Source organism: Arvicanthis niloticus, chromosome 14, assembly GCF_011762505.2.
Source record: "Arvicanthis niloticus isolate mArvNil1 chromosome 14, mArvNil1.pat.X, whole genome shotgun sequence".
Lineage (NCBI taxonomy): Eukaryota > Metazoa > Chordata > Mammalia > Rodentia > Muridae > Arvicanthis > Arvicanthis niloticus.
In genome coordinates this window covers 42917945-42940654 of record NC_047671.1, presented here as the reverse complement: position 1 = coordinate 42940654, position 22710 = coordinate 42917945, and the positions used below count along the sequence as shown (strand labels likewise).

The 22710-nt window shown below is 40.8% G+C and overlaps 2 protein-coding genes across 3 annotated transcripts in view; one reads left to right on the top strand and one right to left on the bottom strand.

Moving 5' to 3' along the window:
• Mcc (MCC regulator of Wnt signaling pathway) overlaps positions 1-570 on the bottom strand; it is a 357943-nt gene extending 357373 nt beyond the window's left edge. Inside the window, exon 1 of the mRNA XM_076912699.1 lies at positions 418-570. Within this exon, the coding sequence (XP_076768814.1) occupies positions 418-542 (125 nt within the window). The 5' untranslated portion in view covers positions 543-570. The remainder of the gene's footprint in view (positions 1-417) is intronic.
• Positions 571-16957: 16387 nt separating this feature from the next.
• Positions 16958-22710, top strand: part of Ythdc2 (YTH N6-methyladenosine RNA binding protein C2) — a 69367-nt gene continuing 63614 nt past the window's right edge. The window contains exons 1-3 of one of the 2 annotated variants that reach the window (XM_034518500.2): positions 16958-17365; positions 18530-18620; positions 21418-21614. In XM_034518500.2, coding sequence (XP_034374391.1) covers positions 17161-17365; positions 18530-18620; positions 21418-21614 — 493 coding nt within the window. In that variant the 5' untranslated portion in view covers positions 16958-17160. The remainder of the gene's footprint in view (positions 17366-18529; positions 18621-21417; positions 21615-22710) is intronic. The other variant, XM_076912698.1, reaches the window with a different exon arrangement.

Sequence of the window (22710 nt, the reverse complement as noted above, 5' to 3'; positions counted from 1 at the left end):
GGGGAGTAGGGAGGGTCTATAGTCTAGACTCTTCAAACCCTAGTTCGCTCCAGGTGGCTTCCTGTGTCCCAGAGTAGTGTGTTTATTTAGATCGCTACTAGGAGACAAATTCTGCCATCTTTCTGGACTCAAGTTTGGGATTCAGGTACTTTTCCTAAGCTATTTACCTGCATGAGTCTGTCACTGACAGCGCCCCTGCCTGGGTTGCCCACCGGTCTCCCACCGCGCACTGGCGCTTGCAGTGTCTCAAGCAGCCCCAGGAAAGCAGCGCCTCCTACCTGGGACCCGCAGGTACCTCCCGAAGGCAGGCAGGGAGGCCCCTAGACTCAGTGGCCCAGCCAGAGAGGAGCTCCCGGAACCAAACTTTCCTCGCAAGCGCGGGAGCAACTTGGCTGGATTGGACGGAGGGTCGCCTACCTGCTGATGTAGCCATCACCGTCGCCATCGCACGTCTGGAAGAGCCGCCGCAGACGCTCCTCCTCGCCGGTGCTGGACGTGTCGCTGCTGCCACCGCTGCTGTTGCAGGCGCTTGCAGCCGCCATCGCGTTCCCGCCGGGAGGAGGAACAGCAGGACCTGCAGGGCTCACAGCCGCTGACAACCCCGAACTTGCCCGACGACGGAGCATGCCCAGTGGCCGCCCCGGAGCTCCCGGCTACCGATTCCACCTCTCCGGGTTTTGCCGGGGCTGGGAAGATGGGCGTCCCGGAATCACCCAAGTAGCACCTGCGGAGCAAGGGTGGCTCTGGGAATCACGAAACCCGGGATGCCGACCTGCCGGCCTAAGAAGGCTCCAGATCCCTGATACTAGGGGGTGATTCAGACAGACAGGCGATATTCTCCTGGCACCAGTGCCCAGAGTAGGGGCTTTCTTTCGCGCGGGGGGGGGGGGGGGTGCCGGGGGCGGGAGTATGACTCCTGTGTTACAGGCTCAAAACTCTGTGCGAGTCCACTTTCCAGAGCATGCTGAATTCTGACTCCGCCGCCCAGAATGAGACCCAGAAAGGCCGGCATTTTAAAGTTTACATCTGACATGCAACTTAGACTTAGCCCATATTTGTCTTTCACTGGAACAATCTGCCTTTCAGTGGGTTTTTCTGCACTTTGGGTCGGTTTCTGGTAACAGTGCTCTGCTGGGCTGGCCTTCGTTTGGGAAGTAGATAAAGCTATCCTATCGGGTTATCTCAAGGGTAAAGGAGATAGTACATAATGCAGGACAACACCTAGCTTCAGCTGCGTGCTCTATGGATACTAATTCTGATTTGCAGGTAGAGCTGCTGAGGTACTTAGACTTGCTCCAGGTTCAAAGCCTGTGTCAGCGCAGAGGCAAGCCCAGGCAATCATAACTCCAGATCAGGAGCCCTTAAACACCACACTAACCTATATAGCAAGAGGCAAAGGAACCACAATGAAACAATTTGTGGTTCAGTGAATGATTCATTATTCTGCTCCAGGCTTTCTGCCAGAGGTCTGTGAAGTCCTGTGGTATTTTAAAAACATGCCCAACGATTCTGGTCTCATCAGAAGGTGGGCTATGCTTTCTCCTCCTGAACCTGGCTGGGACTTTGTAACTACCTTGCCTTTTGAAGCTAGCTTTAAAGTGGTAGCAGATTTTACCTATCTTTCTTTGGAGACAAGAATCTTGGATGCTACAACCTTCTCTGAAAGAAGTTTGGCTATCTTGAAGCTGCTCTGCTGAAGAATCCATGCAAAGAGAACGAGAGAGAGAGAGAGAGAGAGAGAGAGAGAGAGAGAGAGAGAGAGAGAGAGAGAGAGATCAAACAGCCTCCAGATGTTTGAGCCTTCTCTGACCTGGAGCCAGACATGAGTGAGATATGACACTCTCTAGCAAATCCATAAGCAAAACTAGAGCCTATCAGAGCTCAGGCAACAGTCCAGGGTTCTAATGATAACTATAAAAAGTCTGTTGTGGTTTAAAATAATTGAATTTTAGGGTGATGTGTTTGTTTAGCAGTAGGTAGTTGAAGCAAGTCAATCTCTCTTGGGATTGACTACAGGGTCAACAGGAAGGGGTCTTTGCTCTTTTTCTCTTCTTTTTCACTCCACCTACCTATTCCTACTTGTTCTTTTTATGTCTGCAAGTTCCGAACATTTCAGATATCTGGGGTACTTGTATTCAGATAATGCATGTGTTAAAGATGAGTCTGGTGTCTCAAAAATTAATCACTCAATCAAAACCTTCAGCAAGGCAAAAAGTTTTACTTCTGGACTGAAGAGATGGCTCAGCAGTTGAGAGTAGCTGCTGTTCTCACAGAGGACCTAGGTTGGTTCCAGTCACCATCATGGCAGCTTACAAACTCGCTGAATCCAGTTCCAGGTAATCTAGTGCCTTCTCCTGGTCCCTGAGGTCACCAGCCATACACAGAACACATTGATAACCACACACGAACAAATCTTTTTAAAACTTTTTACCTCTGTAAAAGTTTGTAGGCACACACACATCAGGGGTTCTTCTGAGTTTTTAATCCTAATGCAAAGGGGCCCTGTGTCTCACAGCCAATAGTCAAAGCATGCCTTTTAAGAATAGGAGGTAGCTTTGAGCACATATTTTCATCTTAGAAAAGAGAAGACTAAAGGTTTTGCCAGATGACATCTTTACAAATGTCTTTAAAGATGGAGCTTTCTTTGTCTCATTTAACCCTTTGATAGGAAACACAGCACGTTTCATTAATATTTCCCACAAATGAAATGTCTCTTTAGAAAAAAATTTGCAAATATACCCAATAATATTTGCCTAAAAAATGCTACCAACATCATCAATATTCCTGGGGTACATGCTTATATTGTACAAAATTTAAATGTTTTATGTTTCTAATTTTATAGAATAAAATCTTTGTCATCACAACAAGAGTTGTCTTAGTTTGAGTTTTATTGATGAAAAGAGACATTATGACCATGGCAGCTCATATAAAGGAAAACACTTAATTTGAGATTGGCTTGCAGTTTCAGAGATTTATTATGATCATTGCAGGAAGCATGGCAGTGTGCAGGTAGGCATGGTGCTGGAGAAGCCAAGAGTTCTTCATCTTGATCCACAGCAGCAGAAAGAGACTATGTGCCACACTGGGCACAGCTTGAGCATAGGAGACCTCAAAGCCCAGGCCAACAGTGACACACTTCCTCTAACAAGACCACACCTACTTCAACAAGACCACACCTCCTAGTAGTGCCACTCCCTATAGGCCAAGCAGTCAATCACAGGAGTCTATGGGGGCCATACCTACTCAGACCACCACAGCCTTCAAACTCACCTTGACTTTGTGACTTGAGATTTAAAAGCATTTTTTTTCCTAAGTATAAAATGTATAAAGGAGCCTGGAAACCCAGAGATCTTTCCAAGCTTTAAGTGGGTCTTCATATAACTTCATGTCTATAGAAAGTAGAGATTTAACTATCAACTGATAATACTTCTAAGACAATGTTTTTCTTGATCAGGAATGTGTACATAGCTCCTTAGGTTTACATTTAAATAATTTTGGATTAAATCTGAATATTCTAAAAGAGGATCTTGACAAATTTCTTTCGTTTTGTTTTGTTTTGTGTTTTGTTTTGTTTTGTTTTCGAGACAGGGTTTCTCTGTGTAGTCCCGGCTGTCCTGGAACTCACTCTGTAGACCAGGCTGGCCTCGAACTCAGAAATCTGCCTGCTTCTGCCTCCTGAATGCTGGGATTAAAGGCATGCACCACCACCGCCCGGCGGACCAATTTCAAAACACCATTTTCCCATTCTTGGGTAACTTACAAACGGTTAAATAAATAGGTTCAACTTTTCAGAGGAGATTTTGTTTCTGAGTTGTTATAAAACATGAAATTTATGCTGAAAAGGTTATGAGAGAGGATGCTATTTACAAGATACTGGAAAATAGAGATTCCAATGAATATGCAGATGACAAACATAAGGTAGGAGCTTGGAACAGGAGCAATAGCCATGGCTATAAATATAACTGTGCTGTTTATGTCATAACTCCAAAAGGTATAGACCTTTTGGTATTTATCTGAAATGGGTGCATAGCTTTCTTTTCCTTGTCTAGTTTTGTTTTTAATTCTAAGTTTTTTCTAGGTTATAATTTTCTTTCACATTTATGTAATGCAATTCAATGTATCTTGGTATGCACATTACAAAATACATGGGCTCATTTATCTAAACTTATCAGTTAAAGCACTTTGCAAACCTAATCATCTCCTGCTCATGCTTCCAAACTCTGAAATGCACCAAGACTACAGGCAAATGCTGGAGTAGGGCTCCCTGCAGCCAGCTGCCCACCTTCTCTCTAGAGTGGTTTTTTATTATAAACCCTGCTAAATTCCCGTAACCTTCCAAAAGTCACCTCAGTCTTCCAAGGCTTTCTTAGGTTGAAGCACACAGTTTGTAAAGAAGAATTCTATGGTGAAATCATGAATCGTCTTTCAGCCTCTCTTGCCCCTTAGTGTCAATTACTAATAAATGAGGCTGCAGATTTCTGAGAGAAAATATTGAGGTAAAGCCAAGGAAGCCAAATTAACTTTTCCGAAGTTCTTATCACAAGTTACTGATGTCCTTTGAAGCAGCCTTAATGCTACATACTGGGATACACTTTAACTAATTTTTATTTATTTATTTATTTATTTATTTATTTATTTAAACTTTAACCATTGTGTGAGAGGTCCAAGAGAATGTGGGAGGTAGAAGATGTAATTCAACCCAAACAGCCTATGTAGGGGGCCCAAGTACAGGAAGCAGCTGGAGTTGACCTCATAACCACTAGTCACAAACAAGGTAGAGTTTCAGGTACAAGATACTAAATACTTCAACATAGGTGGAAAAAGCATAGGAAGCAGGATGAGACAAGGGGGAGAGCTGCACTGTGATACAAGCTGGAGAGTATCTATACTCGAGATGACAGAATTTTCTTCTGTATTTTAGATTAACTTATTTTATGTGTATGAGAGTTCTGGCATATGTATATATGTATATGTGTATTTGTATATATGTGTATATAAGTATATATGTATATATGATGTACACATGTATACGTGTGTGTATATGTATGTGTGTATGTAGGTATGTGTATGTATATATGTACATAGTATATATGCATATATGTTTATATATGTATATGTATATATGTATATATTGCACCACATTATGCCTGGCACCTCTAGTGGGTAAAAGAGCGTGTTGGATCTCCTGTAACTGAAATTATAGCTGGTTGTTATCCAGATGTGGGGAGTAAGGCTCCCTACCATGTGAGTGTTAGGAACTGAACCCAGGTCCTCTGCCAGAGCAACTAGTGCTCTTAAGCACTGAGATGTCTCTCCAGCTCCTTACAGAGAATTCTAAAATAGAGTGGATTCATTTTCTACGGCTTCTGCAACAAATTTCCAGAGCATAATTTTATTATTTTTAACAATATATTTCTTATGTTCCAATTCTGGAAGCCCAAATCCTGAAATGAGTCTCACTGAGTTAAGATCAAAGTGTTGGCAGGACATGTTCCTGAAGTAGAAATTCATTTTCTTTGCCGGCTGTTGTAGGATGTCTGTATTCCTTGACTCTGACAGTCTTCAAAGAGAACTGATGAGCATTTTCGAATGTGATTAACTTTTCATCCTCTTACGGATTAGAGGGCACCATGAACACTGGTCTCACCGAAATCACTGAGGATTATGTGTACTTTTAGTCCAGCCAATTAGCACCCTGATTCTATATGCAGCTTTGCCACATGGACATTTTTACAGATTCTAGAGATTGGGATGCAGATGGCAGGGACTGCATGTCTGCCCAATCTGCCAGGTTATCCATCATCGACATAGAATGGCTAGGCCTTTATACTCTACCCTCAGCTGATCACTAGGGAGAACGCCTGGAGACACTAGACTTACAGCACAGGAAGGGTGTCTCCATAGTATTGTGAGTTTTCCAAAAGGGTGAACAGCTGAAGGACCTTCTGACAGCATTCCTAGCTGCTGAGACACAGTCCTTTCTTGAAGGGAGAGCTAAGTAGTATATCTCCCCACAGTCCATCCCTAAGTCTTGTGGGTCCTTCAGATTAAGACAGAATTATTCCTGGATTTTGTAAAGCTTCCATCCCTAGGGGATTTTTTTTTAACATTTAAAATTTTTCTTTTATTTCATGTGTATGTGTACTATGTGCACACCTTGTGTCCCCAGAGACCAGAACAGGAAATCCTGTTCCCTAGGATGGAGGTTATAGATGGTTGTGACCTGACACTCATGGGCTCTAGGAAGTGAATTCAGGTCCTCTGTTAGAATCACAAGTGCTCTTAACTACTGAGCCATCTCCCTAACTCCTCGGACTTTTTAAAAAATGTTGAATGGTGGCTCTACATACCAGGACACTACATCCCAAGCTCTTCTTGCAGAATTTAGTGAGAGAAGAATTCTAGTCTTTATCACAGCTTCCGATCTTGGGGTCCCAATGGATACTTTTTGTTTCCTTCCTATACTAATGAGTCTTGACTTGCCTCACTCTCAGAGAGCAGACTCAGGCCACTTGCCAATTTGCACAACCCAGGTGCTCATTTCTGCCAAGGCTGGGACTGCTGCACATGCTCATATGCTCTTAGAACTGGACGAGAGATTGTCAAGAGTTACCCACATCAGTCACCTGCACTCTAATATGCTCTTCCCTGACTCCATTTGTTCTTGACTGAAGCTCTGTTCCTCCTCATGATCAGGCTCACTTACTCAGGATGACTCTTCTTTACTGATGACTTCTAGACACACGGAACATGAAGCATCCAGGGAGTATCTGAAACTCTTGTGGTATCCTTGCTGGAGAATTAGTACTTTTGGAATACCAGGACATCTACAACTGAGCCCAGAGTTTTAGTGATAGCAGGCACAAATTTATCAAATCAATAATTGGAATTCAATTCAAAGTGATTACTCCTGTTTCTAACTTCTTCACAGACCTATGCAGTCTTCTTTTTGAGGATATAACATACATAAAGTTTTTGGTTTATGGTATATTCTGTGTCCTGTAATATGATTTAACAACTTCAGCAAGTATCGAAGGTAGGAAGGTAAAGGAGATATTTAGCAACTAAGACTCCTCTTTGCTTAAGCTGTAATACACTAACAACACTTTTTCTTTATTATCAAATCATAATTTTTACTTTTTAACACCGGGGTTATAAACACAAAAATGCAGAATGTGGAGAAGGGGATGACACAGGAGCGTAGGTGTTCAGGGGGAGTACAGATATCTTTCAGAACAGGGTATCAGCTGGGTGAAGGTTCAGGGGACAGGTCACTATGACTCTGCCTATGATTTACTTGTCCTTATCTAAGTTGATACTATCTGCCAAGGCTGCCTATTTACAAGGTTTATGACTACTCAGGCTGGTAAATTTCTACAAAAGCTATCTGTTTACAATAGCTTATAGCCATCTGCTTCATTGTTCCACAGAGACCCAAGACTTTGTGTTAGCAGGTGTTGTGGTAAAACCTCTGACCCAAACACGTCCAGTCAAGGAAAACACAACTCAATATTTATGATTATAAACTGCAAGCCTTGGATTGGGCAGATTTACCATTGTACTACTCTACTCCCCAGCTATGAGATCCCTTAAAACCTGCGGTTTTCTAAGCCATGTTCTTCTCCTCCTCCTTGTCCTTCCACCAATGGCTCCAACAGCTCCTCTTGCTCTTCCAGCTCTCCTTTGCCTACCTCGCCTCCCCCCCCAACTTCCTCTTTCGACTCCTCCTCTTCTGACTCCTACCCTAAGCCTTTTTCTCTACCTCCCCTTCTACTGCCCAATCACTGGCTCTAGCCTTTATTTTACAAATTCAATTGGACAGAAGGTTCACAAGATTCACTCCTCTGCAGCCCCTCCCAGGAGTGGAAATACCATGAAAACAAAAGGCTGGGGCTATCCACAACAAGCAGGCATGTATGTCTGGCCTATTGCTGATTTTAGGCTTATGGCTGATTTTAGGCCTTCAGTGTATAAGCAGGGCTGCCCCTGACATCTCCTCCCTTCTCCAAGTATAGAAGAGCCATGGTGATTTTAATCTTGCCAAGGCGGGGATAGAGGCCTGATCTCCAGTAATTAAAAGGACATCGGGATGGGTATGACCCTCATGCCTAACAACAGATTTAACAACATTGGAACATCACCAGCATGTATTATGAACAAACACCCCTATATTCCAGCAATGCATGTAGAAAGCAACCTAAAACTCCATCCTCCAATACATTGTGCTGCATGTATACATAACGAAAAACAATATAATATGTTTCTTTTCTCATTGACAACCATAAAACCTCTCCTTGGTGGACAATTTCTTTCCAAATATATTTTAAAATGCATCCAGCATAGACTGGTTTGGGGATACATATCTGTAAAACAGTGATTATAATATCATTTATTGTGATAGAAATTTCTCTAAAGGTTGGGAATATTGGGATAACCTTCTAAATTGTGTGGGCATCTTGTGATTTGAGTATTTGCTGATATATAAATCTGTTTGGTTAACTTTAAATAAGCATTAAGAGTCTTATTTCTACAGGATACTGGGTATTGTGATATCTATTGCAAGGATGGGGATTATTGTCTGGGGTTAAGCCGAGTGCTGTGGGGGGTGGTGGAGTTGGCCCAGAGGCCATGGCTAGAGCTATAGAGGCTGCAGAGCAGGCCAGCAGAGGCAACAGCCACGCCAGTGTCTCATGGGCCCCTTGGCCAGTGCCACTGAGGCGGCTAGCCAGTGCCAGACTCTAGTGCAGGAACACAGCAGCAGAGCTGGGAGCCAGCAGCCGTTTTGAATATTTCCCACTACAATTTATTTAATAGGGGTTTTGTAAATTATTCATATAGGCCACATTGCAACACCAAAAGAACCCAATGAAATTTATATATGACGATATCAGCTTGTTTATCACATTTCAGGACTTTTATTGTTTGAGATCAGATGTCACCAGACCCTCTCTTTTAAAATATTTTCCATTCATTTAAAATTTAATGTGTGTGTTTTGCCTGCCTGTGTGTCTGTGCACCCTGTGCATGCTGTGGCCTCAGAGGCCAGAAGAGGGTGCTCCCTTGAAATAGAGTATTGTGGCTTGAATAAAATCTCCCCCTAGTCTGAGGTATTTAAACATGTGGTCCCCAATTAGGAGCATTATTTGGGTAAGTTTAAGAGATGTGGCCTTGCTGGAGAAAGTACATCATTGGGGACAAGTTTTGAAGTTTCACAGCCTAGCACCAATCCCAGTATGCTCTCTCAGCTTCATCCTCACAGACCAAGATGTGAGCCCTCAGCGTCCTGCTCCTACCACCCTGCTTTCACTCTGTCATCATGGACTCACACTCCGGAACTGTAAGCCAAAACACTTTATGCTACCAGAATCCTTGGTCATGGTGATTAACAAATAAATTTAGTTACAGATTGTCGTTAGCCATTATGTGGATCATAGGTACCAAACCCAGATCCTCATGGCAGAGGCTCATTTCCAGAGCCCAAAGCAACAAGTGCTTTAAAAATTGCTGAGCTGTGTCTGCAGACTGGTGGTTTCTATTCTAATCCCCATGCTTGGATGCAGAAAATCAGTTTCTTATTCTGTAGCAAACCCTGTGGGAGATATTTGCAGTGGGCACATGGCTATGTATCATCATTGTTTCCTTAGCACTCCTCATGATGGCTGGCTTTCCAGCCCTCTCAACCTCTACTCTGGAGTGTTGGGCTAGCTGTGAACTACCTGCCAGATGTTTGATGGTAGTCAAATTTAAGCCATCCCTAGCAAAATATTATGTCTTGTTAGGAGCCTAGGTATTTGGATTTAAATTGAGCAACCATACTCGGTGAGGGATCAAACTCATTCCTAAGAAGAAAATTGTGAATCCCACCGACAAAGCTCCAGTCCAATGTCAGATGCAGTGCCTAAGCAGTAGTTCTAATTTCATGTTGTGAAATGGTGATTTCTCTGACACAGAGCCATTTTGCATAGAGAGTTCTTCCTGTGTGATTTTCCAACTCTCCTCTCGCCTCTTAATGTGTGTCTCTTCAATACTGCATCACAGAAAAAAATCAAACAAACAAACAACAGAAGAAAAGGGGGAACAGCAAGAAGTCCTAGGGAAAGAGAGTTTTCTTTCTCTCTTCATCCCTCCCCTGAAGATAACAGGTGCTCCAACAGCTATGCTGTGTGTTTCCTAACATGCTGTACTCACATTTGGGACTGGGACTTTAGTGTTCACAATATGGTTTAGAGTATTCTATATGTGCTCAGGGGCTAAGAGCACTGACTGCTCTTCCAGCGGTCCTTAGTTCAAGTCCCAACAACCACACAGTGACTTACAACCATCTGTAATGGGATCAGATGCCCTCTTCTGGTGTGTCTGAAGACAGCAACGGTGTACATAAAATAAATAAATGAATCTTTTAAAAAAGAATAATTTAGAAAAAATTTAAAATATAAGAAACCATGTCTATTAGTATTTTTACGTATGTGTGGAATATAATAATTTTTAAAACTATGTGTGGAATATATTAGTTTTTGATTTTTTGAACGATAGTTAAGATATCTAATGACATCGTAGTGGATAAGAAAAAAAGAAAGAACACAAACTAAAGTATTTTCTGCAGAGTCTACTTTTACGGTTTTAAATATGTATTGTTTTACCCCATTGTGGCTATCTTGATTTTTTTTTTTTTTAACAGTTACTGCTAAAACAGTTCACAGAAGCCCTATGTGGAAATTAGCGATGTAAAATGGGATTGCAGGCAAAAGACAGCTTTATACTACCATCTTGTGGCTGACCTATTAATGTGTATTTTCAGGTTAACTGCTACAGAGTTAGAAGCATTGGTAAAAAAAAAAAAAAAAGACATGCAAATCAACAACATATACATTTTGATGTCTCCATCATTACACATGCATCAAATGGTAGAGTTAGAGGTGGTTTTACAGTTTCTTAAACCTTAGGCAATGAGAAAACCATCAGGCTTAAGTAGGGCGGGACTTAATTTCTCTGATTACCTTAATCTGAGGTTATTTCAGGGTTCTTCAGCTCATACTTAGGTTTGCTCCTAACTTCTAGAGGACTTTTGACCTACCAAGCATTGGGCACTGTGTTTCTGATCCTTACAGTCTATATACATCTAAGTTACGTCACTCATTGCTTATTCCCAACTACAAGACTCCTTCAGGCCCTGGTATCTGCCTGTGCCAGTTCTAGACCCATCTACTGACGTTTACCACAATGAGTCCTAACTGCCTACACATATCCCGTCACTGTTCTTCCCTGGGGAGTCACTCCAGGGCTACACTTAGGAGAACATCTGCTTTGGTCTATTTTCTGTTCATAATACAGGACTGAAAGACTGGGTACATTATAAAGAGAAGAGGTTCCTTTTGGCTCAAAGTTGAGTTCTAAGGCTAAGGCAACAATTTAGGTAGGGTATGTAAGTATTTAGGTAGGATGGCGATGCCCATGTAGAGCCCTTAGGAAATTGAGAGAATCATATAGCAAAATAAGGGAAGTCCACATGTATGCTCAATTCTCCCTCTGCCCTACTGTGGTTAGAATGAAAAAAAAAAAAAAGTCCCCATAGACTCATGTATTTGGAAACTTTGTCCCCACCTGGTAGCACTATTTAGGAAGTTATCAATCCTTTAAGAGGTACAGTGTTGCTGGGGGAAGTGCATCATTGGGAGCAGTCTTTGAAGGATTATAGCATTGCCCCCACCTCCTGCTCTGTCCTCCTGTCTCTGCCTCTCTCTGCCTCCTGTATGTGGTTGACATGTGATCTCTCAGTTTTCTGCTCCTGCCATTATGTATATCTAACCCCCTGGAACTATAAGCCAAAGTAAACTCTTCTTTAAGTTGCTTTTGGTCATGGTACTTTATCTCAACAACATTCCTTGAAATAAAAGGCCCCAAATAACGTAAAAGACCCCAAATGACCTATCTAAACAAGAAGGGGCTGGAGAAGTAGAGAATGTGGGTGGTAAGGAGACAAAGGGTGAAAAAAGGTATCTATAACAGCAATTACAAAGCAAGGTGGCTACATCTTAAGAGCCTATTATTCTAACGGTAATTTCCTAGACAGAGGAGAATCATCTAGAGTACTTTACAGAACTCTGTGCCATAGCATGCTGGTATGGCATGAATTGTTTGTAAGTATGCTAAGGCACTGATAACACCAATGCCTGGGCAGTTAGATAGAATCTGGAGCTGTCCTAGTCAGTTTTCTTGGACAAGATGTCCCTTATCTATATCTCTTTATAGTAATCAGAACACACTAATTTTTTTTCAATAAAAGTTTTCATGTAGTTGAAGTTGATCTTGAACTCCTGATTCTCCTGTTTCCAATTACTGGGATTACAGGCATGTGCCACTTCCCAGAAGAGACTATGTTCACTTTTTATTTGTTAGCTATTGTTGTATAACAAACCAAACCCACAGCTTATGGCTTACTACAATATACATTTTATTTGTTCAAGAATTCTGTGGGTAAAAAGCTCAGATGTATGTCAAGGAGAGCCTTTTGATCTTACTTTGGATCATGTCTGTGCCCCATCACCCCCTTCTCTGTAACTTGTTGGAGGGTATATTTTTCCAAAATGTTGTCTTTCATATATCTAGCCATTGGTGTTGACTAATGGTGTGTCTATAAGCCTTTGTAAGGCAGCCTCCCGTTCTTTACATGGGGAAGCACAATGCCTAACAGTAAAGGAAGGTAAGTATGATTGCACAAGTATCATTCAAATCACTGGTCATTGAGGTCACTATGGTCAAAGGTAAGTTCATAGTTGAAGGACTGAATCACTGAGAGTATGTAAAGGTACGAGTACAAGGAAGCATGATTCATCAGGAGCAATTCATGTAAGAACTGCCACAGTGATATAAACAAACATTGCCAACACTCAGTGGCTCCCACAATCAAGTGTTAGTTCTCACTAATATCAAACCATGTTGGTAAGATGACTGCCACAATCATCATGGAATCCTGGACTCTTCAATACAGTTATCTATCACTGTCTAAGAACTTTCATCTGACAAGGAAAAGCAGAAAATGCAGGCATGACAGAAGGGTTTAGAGACAAAGCCCAGAAGTGGTCTATGTTGTTTCTAGCACCTTTCCAATGGGTAGCTTACAGTTAACTCAATGTCCAAAATTAATATAATGTCCAAAAGACAATGAATACATTTATTGGTGAGCATTGTACTTCATTGACATGATTAATAATGCCAAATTGAAATAAAAAGGAACAACATTGTTTTAAACAAAGTTCTTATACCAGAATCCAACAAGCCATAAAGAAAACCCAAATGAAGCTATATGCTATCAAACTGAAACTAAGTTGTTTTCTGGTGTTGTGAGAAATTATAAGAGGGAAAAGGGAGATGAAGTCAAAGAGGGAAGAAAAGGAGAGAAGGAGTAGCAAGAAAGGGAAGGGAGAGCAGATGTGGACAGTGAGCCAGCCCATTTCCTCAGAAAGGCCAGTTTCAGTTGGCTTGAGAAAATTTTCTGTACTTTAGTCTTTACCCGTACATCAATCAATAAACAAAACAAAGCACCAGAAGCTAGGCATGCCTACACTCCCGGCACTCCGGAGGTTAAGGCAAAAGAATGGTGAGTTTGAGGCTAGCCTGTTCTACGTAGTAAGAGCTTGCCTCAACAAAAATAAATAACAACAAAATAAGCTGAAGAAACCTCCTGCAAATCAGCCAGTTTTCTATTTGTCACCACCTTTCTGCCTTACAAGACAATCTGCTTCTGTCTTTGGCTTTCTCTAGTTCTTTAGCTTTCATAAACCTGACATCCTCTAATGTATGAACCAAGTTTTTGCCTGATTCTAGAATCATTAAGAAAATTAAAATCTTGGAACAAACTGTTTGTAAATTTGTCTTCTTGCCACACATAAAACACACATTCCCTCCCTGAGAAGTCCAAAGTTCTATATAGTCACTGCAACCAGGATCTTTTGTTGAGTCACAATCTTCTAATAAGGTGAAAAGTCTTACCTTATGGTCAGGTAAGATATGTAATGTGTAAATATGTACACCGTATGTCTCCACCCACATGCTGTATGTAAAGTGATAAGCAGAGCTAGAATACCTGTATAAACATTTCCCATTTAGGAGAGGAAGGAACTTAAGACACAGTAAGTACTCAGTGGCCCATAGTGCTTCTGCAACACTCCTGGGCATATGTGGAAGGTGTCTTTTCCTGTGATGTGATGGTTAATTTTGAGCATCAAGTTGACAGCATTGGTAATCACCTAGGGGACAGACATCTTGGCATACAGATGAAGGCATTTCTGGAGGGATTTAACTGAGACGGGAAGACTCACCTGAATGTGGGTAGCATTATCCCATGGGCTTGGGCCCTAGACTAATTAATACAGAAGGAGAAAGGAGTCGAGTGGCAGCATCTATCTCTCCCTGCTTCCTTACTGTGGCTGCAATGTGACCAGCTGCTTTACATTCCTGTCACAAAAGCAACGCTGTTCTCAACACTATCCCTCTTAGGCATGATGGACTGCTCCCTCAATCTTTGAGTTATATTACACTTACTTCTTTAACTTGCTTTTGCTAGTATTTTTATCCACGATTTGCTACCGAGTGAGGCCACCCTTCAATTCTAAGGCCTTTGAAGGGAAGTTAGAGATATAAGCTAGACAGAGAGGTCCTCAAGTCCTGCAAACTTAAAGCTTACTGAGTCGTGCTGGTAGAAGTGTGAGAAATCAGAATGCTAGGAGAAACATGAACACTGGATGCCTGGCACATGAGGTTTTTAGTGGAGAGCAAAGATTAGGTCAAGAACTGGGCTAAAGACCATCTGAATGATATTCTGGCAGAGAATCTGGCTATATACATATTGTCCATGTCCTAAGAAACTGAGTGAGACTGAACAAAAAAAGAAAAAGGCTAACTTGTTTAGAGGAAGAAATCTAAAGGGTATCATTCAAGCTGTGTCATGGTCACTGCTTACCCCTCTGATATAAATCTACAGCCTGTGTGAGAGAGTGAGTGTGAACAAAAAGATAACCGTGGTCTGCTGAGGACAGGAGTGTAAGGCAGTGTGAAGCTGCAGATAAGGCAGGTACAGAAAAAATGGCTATAACGGTTACAGAGACTACACTTCTAAAGAGAAATCAAGTAGGTTTCACTGGGGTAGAAGAAAGGTGTTCCTTGGGTGTCCCATCTATCAAAAAATCCAACCTGTGAAAATACACTCACTTGAGAGAACCCCATGTGAATGACTCTGAAGGGCTTCTCTGCTCAGATTCTGTGCAGACATGTACTGTTGCCATGGCCTTTTCTTTGTTGGTGCAGGAGAAAACTGTTCTCTGTGGTCTATTTTTCTGATCTTTCAAAACAAAATTTGTAATAATATCTTCTGGAAATTATCTTAGTCTACCCCAAAGCTAGTTACTTGTTTTAGGTAGGGGTAGCGTTATCTTAGGCTCATCTCTACTTGTCCAAAGCTGTTTTTAGTAATCAATGAAAGAAATAGGTAGGCCAAGGACAACAACAAAATTTTTCTGAGAGTTGAAGTATTATTCCTGTTCTATTTTTCCTTTCTTCCATTCCCTCCACCCATCCCATTCTTTTGCTGTTTTTTTTTTTTTTTTTTTTTTTTTTTTAAGACAGGGTTTCTCTGTAGTCCTGCTGTCCTGGAACTTGCTCTGTTGGAAAAATACTTATGCGTGCTGAAGGAATGGTGACAAACAAGATAATGTTCACTTTCTTGGTAGCTTATACCTTTCGGCAAGAGCAAATAAAATACTTTCAAAGGCTGCAAATGATAACATAAGATTAGAAAGCATGTCTATGTAAGAGCCACAATTATGTTTCAAGTTTTGGCACAGAGGAATTCTCAGAGGAAGACTGCCTTCTCCAAGAAAAAAAACCCATCCAAGCAAAGAAAAACCAAACAACAATATTAAATGCATCTGAGCAGTGTGAGTGTGAGTGTTGGCACAGTCAGTATCATAGAGGATCTCGAGGGTTAGAGTGAGAAATTTATGGTTTGTTCATGTTGCAGAGGAGAGCAACCGGAATGTTGCATTTGAGAGCATGCTACTACACTCTGGTTCTGATTTTTAAAAAATGGAAATGATCATGTCTGATGCTCTCCGGAGAATGACAATAGTGGCACCACAGTAGAAGCAATTTAGGTCATTGAAAATGTTATTAGGGCTCTATTTGAGCCAATGACAATTCTCATACTCTTCCCAACTCCTTCGTTTGTTTGTTTGTTTGTTTTTTGAGATAAAGTTTCTCTTGCAGCCTTGGCTGTTCTAGAACTCACTCTGTAAACTGGGCTAGCATCAAACTTAAGAGAGTCTCCTGCCTCTGCCTACCAAGTTCTGGGATTAAAGGCATTTGCAGCGACCACCCCGACCTTCAACTTTTGAGAAGTTCCTTTTTATACTTAATTTTGCCACAAACCATAACTATTCTCATTGCTATGTGTTCCACATTCTCGGTGGGCTGTTCCCTAAAACTGTGAGCACTTTAATAACTGTCATGTAAGCATTTCCCTTTGAGGTCTTTCAAATACCTTAGGGTTCTGAGGTAAAACACAATTATATCTTTATTTCGGGTAACCAAGTTTTCAATATGTCTCAGAATGAAAGATATATACTAAGAAGCTAGTCGTTATTTAAAATTAAACCAGTTGGTCTACTCACTATACTCACTGTGCTCCCACTAGACCACGAACCCCAAAATGAAGGAAAAACCCTTGTTTCAAGTTTGTGAATCTGGCGCTGGCCAGAAGGCCGTTCTGAAGAGAGGAGTGAAGCATTACATGATCGAATGGGTAACCAAATAATATGTCCTCCAACTAAATGATACTTTTTTGAGAACCAAAGCCTCGGGGTCGTGAGGCCCACATCATGGCTCCCCAGGGCAGCACAGGTATAGCCGGCCTTCTGGCGTTCTGGGGTCGCGTGCGGCGCGCCCTCGTGACGTCATCACACGCGCGCCCAAGACGTCTCTGGGCTCTAGTGGTGCCTCCGCTTTCGCTTCCACCGCTGCTGTGAGTGGCGCTTTCCCGCTAGTCGCTCCGGGCGCTGACTTCCGAGCGGTAGGTCCGCCGGGTTCCCACAGGCTCTCTGTCTCTGTCACTGCTCGCTGGCAGCAGGCCTGGCCGCTCCCACGCGGAGCGAGCTTCTCCTCAGGGCCATGTCCAGGCCGAGCAGCGTCTCGCCGCGTCCGCCGGCTCCTAGCGGAGGCGGCACCGGAGGCGGCGGCGGCGGCGGAGGCCCCGCTTCTTGTGGTCCCGGAGGCGGGGGTCGGGCCAAGGGCCTCAAAGACATTCGTATCGACGAGGAGGTGAAGATCGCCGTCAACATCGCTCTGGAGCGCTTCCGATACGGCGACCAGCGAGGTGAGGCTTCTGACGGGGACCTTGTGGGCTGACACCCGCCCCCAGGCCCGCCCCTGATGAGCAGAGGAACTCAGGGCCGGGCCGCAGAGGTCAAACCAGCGCTGTCTAGTGACTGTTGGTCACGGGTGGGATGTCTGTGGGTCGACGGGGTTAGGGAGCAGTCGCTGGGCATCAGAAGGTGGAAAGGTGAGGTTACTCCCAAGTGGGAAAATGTTCTTTCCCCAGGTACTTTTTCTGCAACCCGAGGCTGCTAAGTCAACATGATTTTTTTAAGGAGTTGGTAAGCCCCTACCATCCTTCTCATTATTATTGGAAGAAGGTGTAGCCTTACTTTCAGCTGAAAAAGCATCAGAAGAGGCTTTGAATTTATTGAATTTACAGGCTCTATTGAAATGCCAGATGCATCAAATCAAACACAAACTTAGAAGTGTGTTTTGTACTTTTTCAGGTTAGAGACCTATATGGTATGAGCCTCATAATACACAACTGAGTTTACCCGTAGTGTCTGCATAGCATATTGGATGCTCATTTTGATTTGCTGGCTTAATAATTTGCAGAGGCATATTGTCTGAAACGATTTTGAACATATATTTGACAGAAGCAAAGCCTTGACACTATGTCACAACAAATATTGAGCTGGAGCCCTGTGCCGTTTTGAGAACAGAAACATGGGAGTTTCAGCTTGAGAATTCATAATGCTTGGGCATCCCTCATTATTGAAGGAAATACAGTTTTGTTAAGTAAGACAGGAATAAGTTAAATGGTAAAATATGTCCAGAGTTATAGCAATTTAAGATTTCAATACAGGTAGTAATCTTCGATGAATTTCCAAGTCCTTTATCATATTTAGGTTTTATGTGTAACTTAATAATTAATATCAGAAATCTGGACTGAAGAGATGGCTCAGTTCCTCTTGCAGACTGTTCTTGCAGAAGACCCAGATTTGAATCTCAGCACCCCATGATGGCTTGAATCCATCCACCCACACACACACATGTGTGTGTACAATTAAATATTAAAAGTTAATATCAGAAGCCTATTAGATGTGAGCTACTGAATAAAAATACTTTTCTTATAAAATGTATAATTTGATTTATACTTACATGTATTTTTCATGTTTTATACCTATAATTGTCTATAAGTGGAATCTCTTTTCCTATGTAGAAATGGAATTTCCTTCTTCTTTGACCAGTACGGAAAGAGCTTTTATTCACCGACTAAGTCAATCTCTTGGTTTAGTTTCTAAAAGTAAAGGGTAAGTGTACAACTTTTCTTATTTTTACAAAAGTACACTACAAGAAAGTATACATGTGTCTGCATCTAAATCATTATTTCTGTTTTAACTTTCCATTCTTAAGTATGGTGTATGTAAATGAACTCATTTAGGTCTGTACCAAGATCAGCTTTTCTTTCTCCAATCCACTTTACGTCCCAGGTGCAGAAAATAAGTTAGAGCCTGGGAACTGACTCATCTTGTCAGAGCACCTGTTGTATAAGCCAAACAACCTGAATTCCATCCTCAGAACCCACCTTGAGCAAAGAAAGAAAAATAAAGCTCACTGTGGTTAAAACAATGATAACTATGTACTCCTATGGTGTAATGGGAGCAGGAGTCTGCAGAATGGGCCATAAGTTTGCACAGTGGTAGAAATAACAAGTGAGACCCAGGCTCAAGTAGGCGAAAGGAGAGAATGGATTACTAATAGTTGTCCAATGACCTCCACGTGGACCCCTGAACTTATACATACTCAAAGTTTAAATGATTTTAAAATGTGGATATAGTTCTATTATTCATGTTAGATTTTTTTATTATCAGACTGCGAAGTGACAGATACTTTTCAATGGAAATTTAAACTTGAACCTGCTTAATTTGAATTATTTATACACACAGATGTAGTCTGTTAAGAGAATCAAATTTCAGTTTGATCCATCGGTTTGGTTTTGGGCTTTAGGAAAGAGTATTATTTACTCACTTTTGTAATCATAGTCTCTACCGTAATGTCTGGTGTATATTCATGAATTATGAGTAATTTCAGAAAAAGATTAGCTAAAGGCGAAACATAACAAAGCTTTCCAAGATAATTTTTAGAGGAATTAATGCATCTTGGTTTCACAGACATGTTAGAGATAATTCTTATTAACCAGAATACAGCGTTATGAACTAAAATGATGTACTTTTGATCATGTAGTTAATTGAAAAATTATTACTGAATGAACACTAGCCTGAGACTTCTGTCATGCTTATTTCATTCTAACATTATTTCTACCCTGTGTGGTTAAAATTTTACGAATGAACAGCACGGGATGACTAGCTGGCCTTTATATGCACTGAAGTTTCAGACAGTGAGGACCAACACAGGGGAAAGAACCTCCCACAGAGAGCATTTTTAGACTCTAGTGATTCCAGTTTGCTGTGAAAATGACAGTTTTTAGATCAGGTTATTTTTTTGTCCTCTTGATTCAGAGTCTCAGGTAGCCCAGGCTGGCCTTAAAGTTCATGATTCTCAGGCTTTCACCTCTGAAGCGCTACAGATACAGGTAGATGTCACCACACCTCATCAGTTAGGGCAGATGACAGCATTGAGAACTTACAGTTCATTCTGGTATTCACTAGGGAACATGCAGAAATGTAAATTTTAGTAATGTAAGAGCTGCACTTAGAAGGCCTACAGCGAAAACTACAGTTTAGCCCTTGGTTTAATGTTCTTTACATCTTTTTTATTTTAAACTTATGCATTTATGCATGTGAAGACACAAACATGTGCACACATGCCATGGCACATCTGCAGTTGTCCCTTAGCAACTTGCAGAAGTTGGTTCTTTTTATCCATCATGTGGATTCCCAGGATTGACCTCAGGTTGTCAGGGTTGTCAGCACATCTGGCCCCAGTTTAATGTTCTTATGGGGAAAATATTGTTGACAAAATTTAAATTTAATGAAAATTGGGAAAATTAGAAAATAATGTCATTTTTACCAATTTGTGGATCTGTTGTTCATTACAATATGATAGTTACATTATCAAATAAAAATGTATGAAATATTTCTGTTAATTATGAAATGATTTTTTTATTGTAATAGCTTTCATTTATTTAAAGCCTGCTCTGTGACATATGCTGTAATATACATCTAACTTCTTAATTATGAATACCTACTTCAAAGTAGGTATTATTAACTTGGGCTTAGAGCCATTTGTAATTTACTTATGTTCTTACCACTAACAAACAGAGAAGCTGGGATTCCCACCCAAGTCTGTGCTTTTTAGAGCCGAGTTTTTAATCAGTACAACTTGGCTAAATTCAGGCATATAGTATTAAATCTTTGAGAACACAGTTGGGACTTCTTGTGTCTATAACACTTTACTTGGGACTGTTGGTTTTAATGACTTAAAGAAGTCATAAAAGATATGGTCAGTTTCATATGAATTAAACAGGCACCCAGCCAGAAACTTGAGCTATTACAGAGTTGTGTAGTCACAATCTTGGGGAAAATTTTTTTTTTCATTAACAAAGCATGTAAATTATTTGCAGTTAATTGAAATTAATTACCGGCAATGCTGTGTTACACAGTTGAGCATCAGCTATTAAAAGTGGCTCTTTTAACAGGCTCTCCTGCAAATGTAATAAACACATTCCCAAAGCATCCCGTGGGACATACTAATACGAACAGTCAGCCATCACCTTTTCAGTATGTTTAGGAACTTTGGTTCAGATTTTCCCACCTTTATATGCTTCCTTGTATGTATGAACTGGTGAGGTTGCACTAACCAAGAAGTCTGCTAAATTTAAATTTTAACATTTATGAATAAATTAGGCTCTCTCCCCCCCATTTGTTATTGTTGATTTAAGAAGTGAGTTTGTAGTATTTTGATATTTTAATTGAAGATACTCTTTTTACTGCTTTATTTTTCTTTACTTATTGTTTTTTGGGAGGGGATTTTTAATATCTCAGATTTTTTCATTGTTTTGCTTGAGATTACTTTCTAAGTAGGCATACATCATATGTAAACAAGCTGACTGTATATAGTAAATAAATTATTTCTATTAATATTCAGAAAGGGAGCAAATAGATACCTAACTGTGAAGAAGAAAGATGGATCAGAAACAGCTCATGCAATGATGACCTGTAATTTGACTCATAATACAAAACATGCTGTTAGGAGCCTAATTCAGAGATTTCCTGTCACCAATAAAGAACGTACTGAACTTCTACCTAAAACAGAAAGAGGAAATGTGTTTGCAGTTGAAGCTGGTATGTATTTTCTAGGGAGCTGCCTTATTTACCCTATTATTTGGCGATTATTATTTTCCCACCTTAGATTTATTTTTGAGAGCTAATAAGGTACAAATTTCTTTTCAGTTTTTATAGTGTATTAGAGGTGACTAAGAATTATGAGAATTTTGGAATAAAATAAAGTACTAACGTCAATTGAACCAAGTTTTTTAAAGGTTGTAATAATAACTACTGTTCATTGAATAGTTACCGTGTGCTTGCTTGATGGTCTCCTCACTTGTAGCCTCACAGTAGCAACCTCTGGGTGGTAAAATGTGAGCAATGAAGAAGCTGGAGCTCAGAATCGTAAAATGACCCATTTAAGGTTACTCAGCTAGCCACTGAACACTGCTGAGATGTGACTCCAGAGTCTGACTTTTCTGTGTCAATTAATGCCTTGATGTGCTAATCCTTGGTGTGGTACTTTAAACTGGGGCTTTAGCTTTAGAGAAGGGCTGAGGAAGAATCTTCAGTATACAAAATTACTCAAAGGCAGTTGATATATGAATAATAAAATGAAGTCATAATTTTATTCAGAAAAATAGCTTTCAAGGTGAGAAAATGATCTAACTGCCCAGTGTAGACTTGTGTGGTTATTGTTGTGTGCAGGAGTAGATCCATAGTTCATAGGGCATACGTGACCATAGATATCAAAGAACTTGGTTTATTTATCTTTAAAGGTTTGGTTGTTTGGTATATGGGGCTCATGGGTGCTATGCAAACATTCTACCATCCAGCTATAACCTGAGCATTAAAGAAAGTATCTTTAGTGTGCACAGATAGAAATAGGTTGAGCTATTTGGACAATGCCTTCTTTATTACACCTGCTTTGTCATACATGGATATTGGCTGAAATGCTCAGTTGGGAAATTCATTAATCATTAGAACTTTGTATTTACAAATATTATTTGGTTAGTCATTTAATTGTACATGTATCATTTTAACCATGTACCTTCCTATTTTGTAATGTAAGGTCTTATAATGCACATTATTTCCTGCTTAAAATTACTGGTAGAAGCTTATGATAAATGTGAAAATTTATGTTTTAGTTATGTATTTAGTGATTATGGATTGA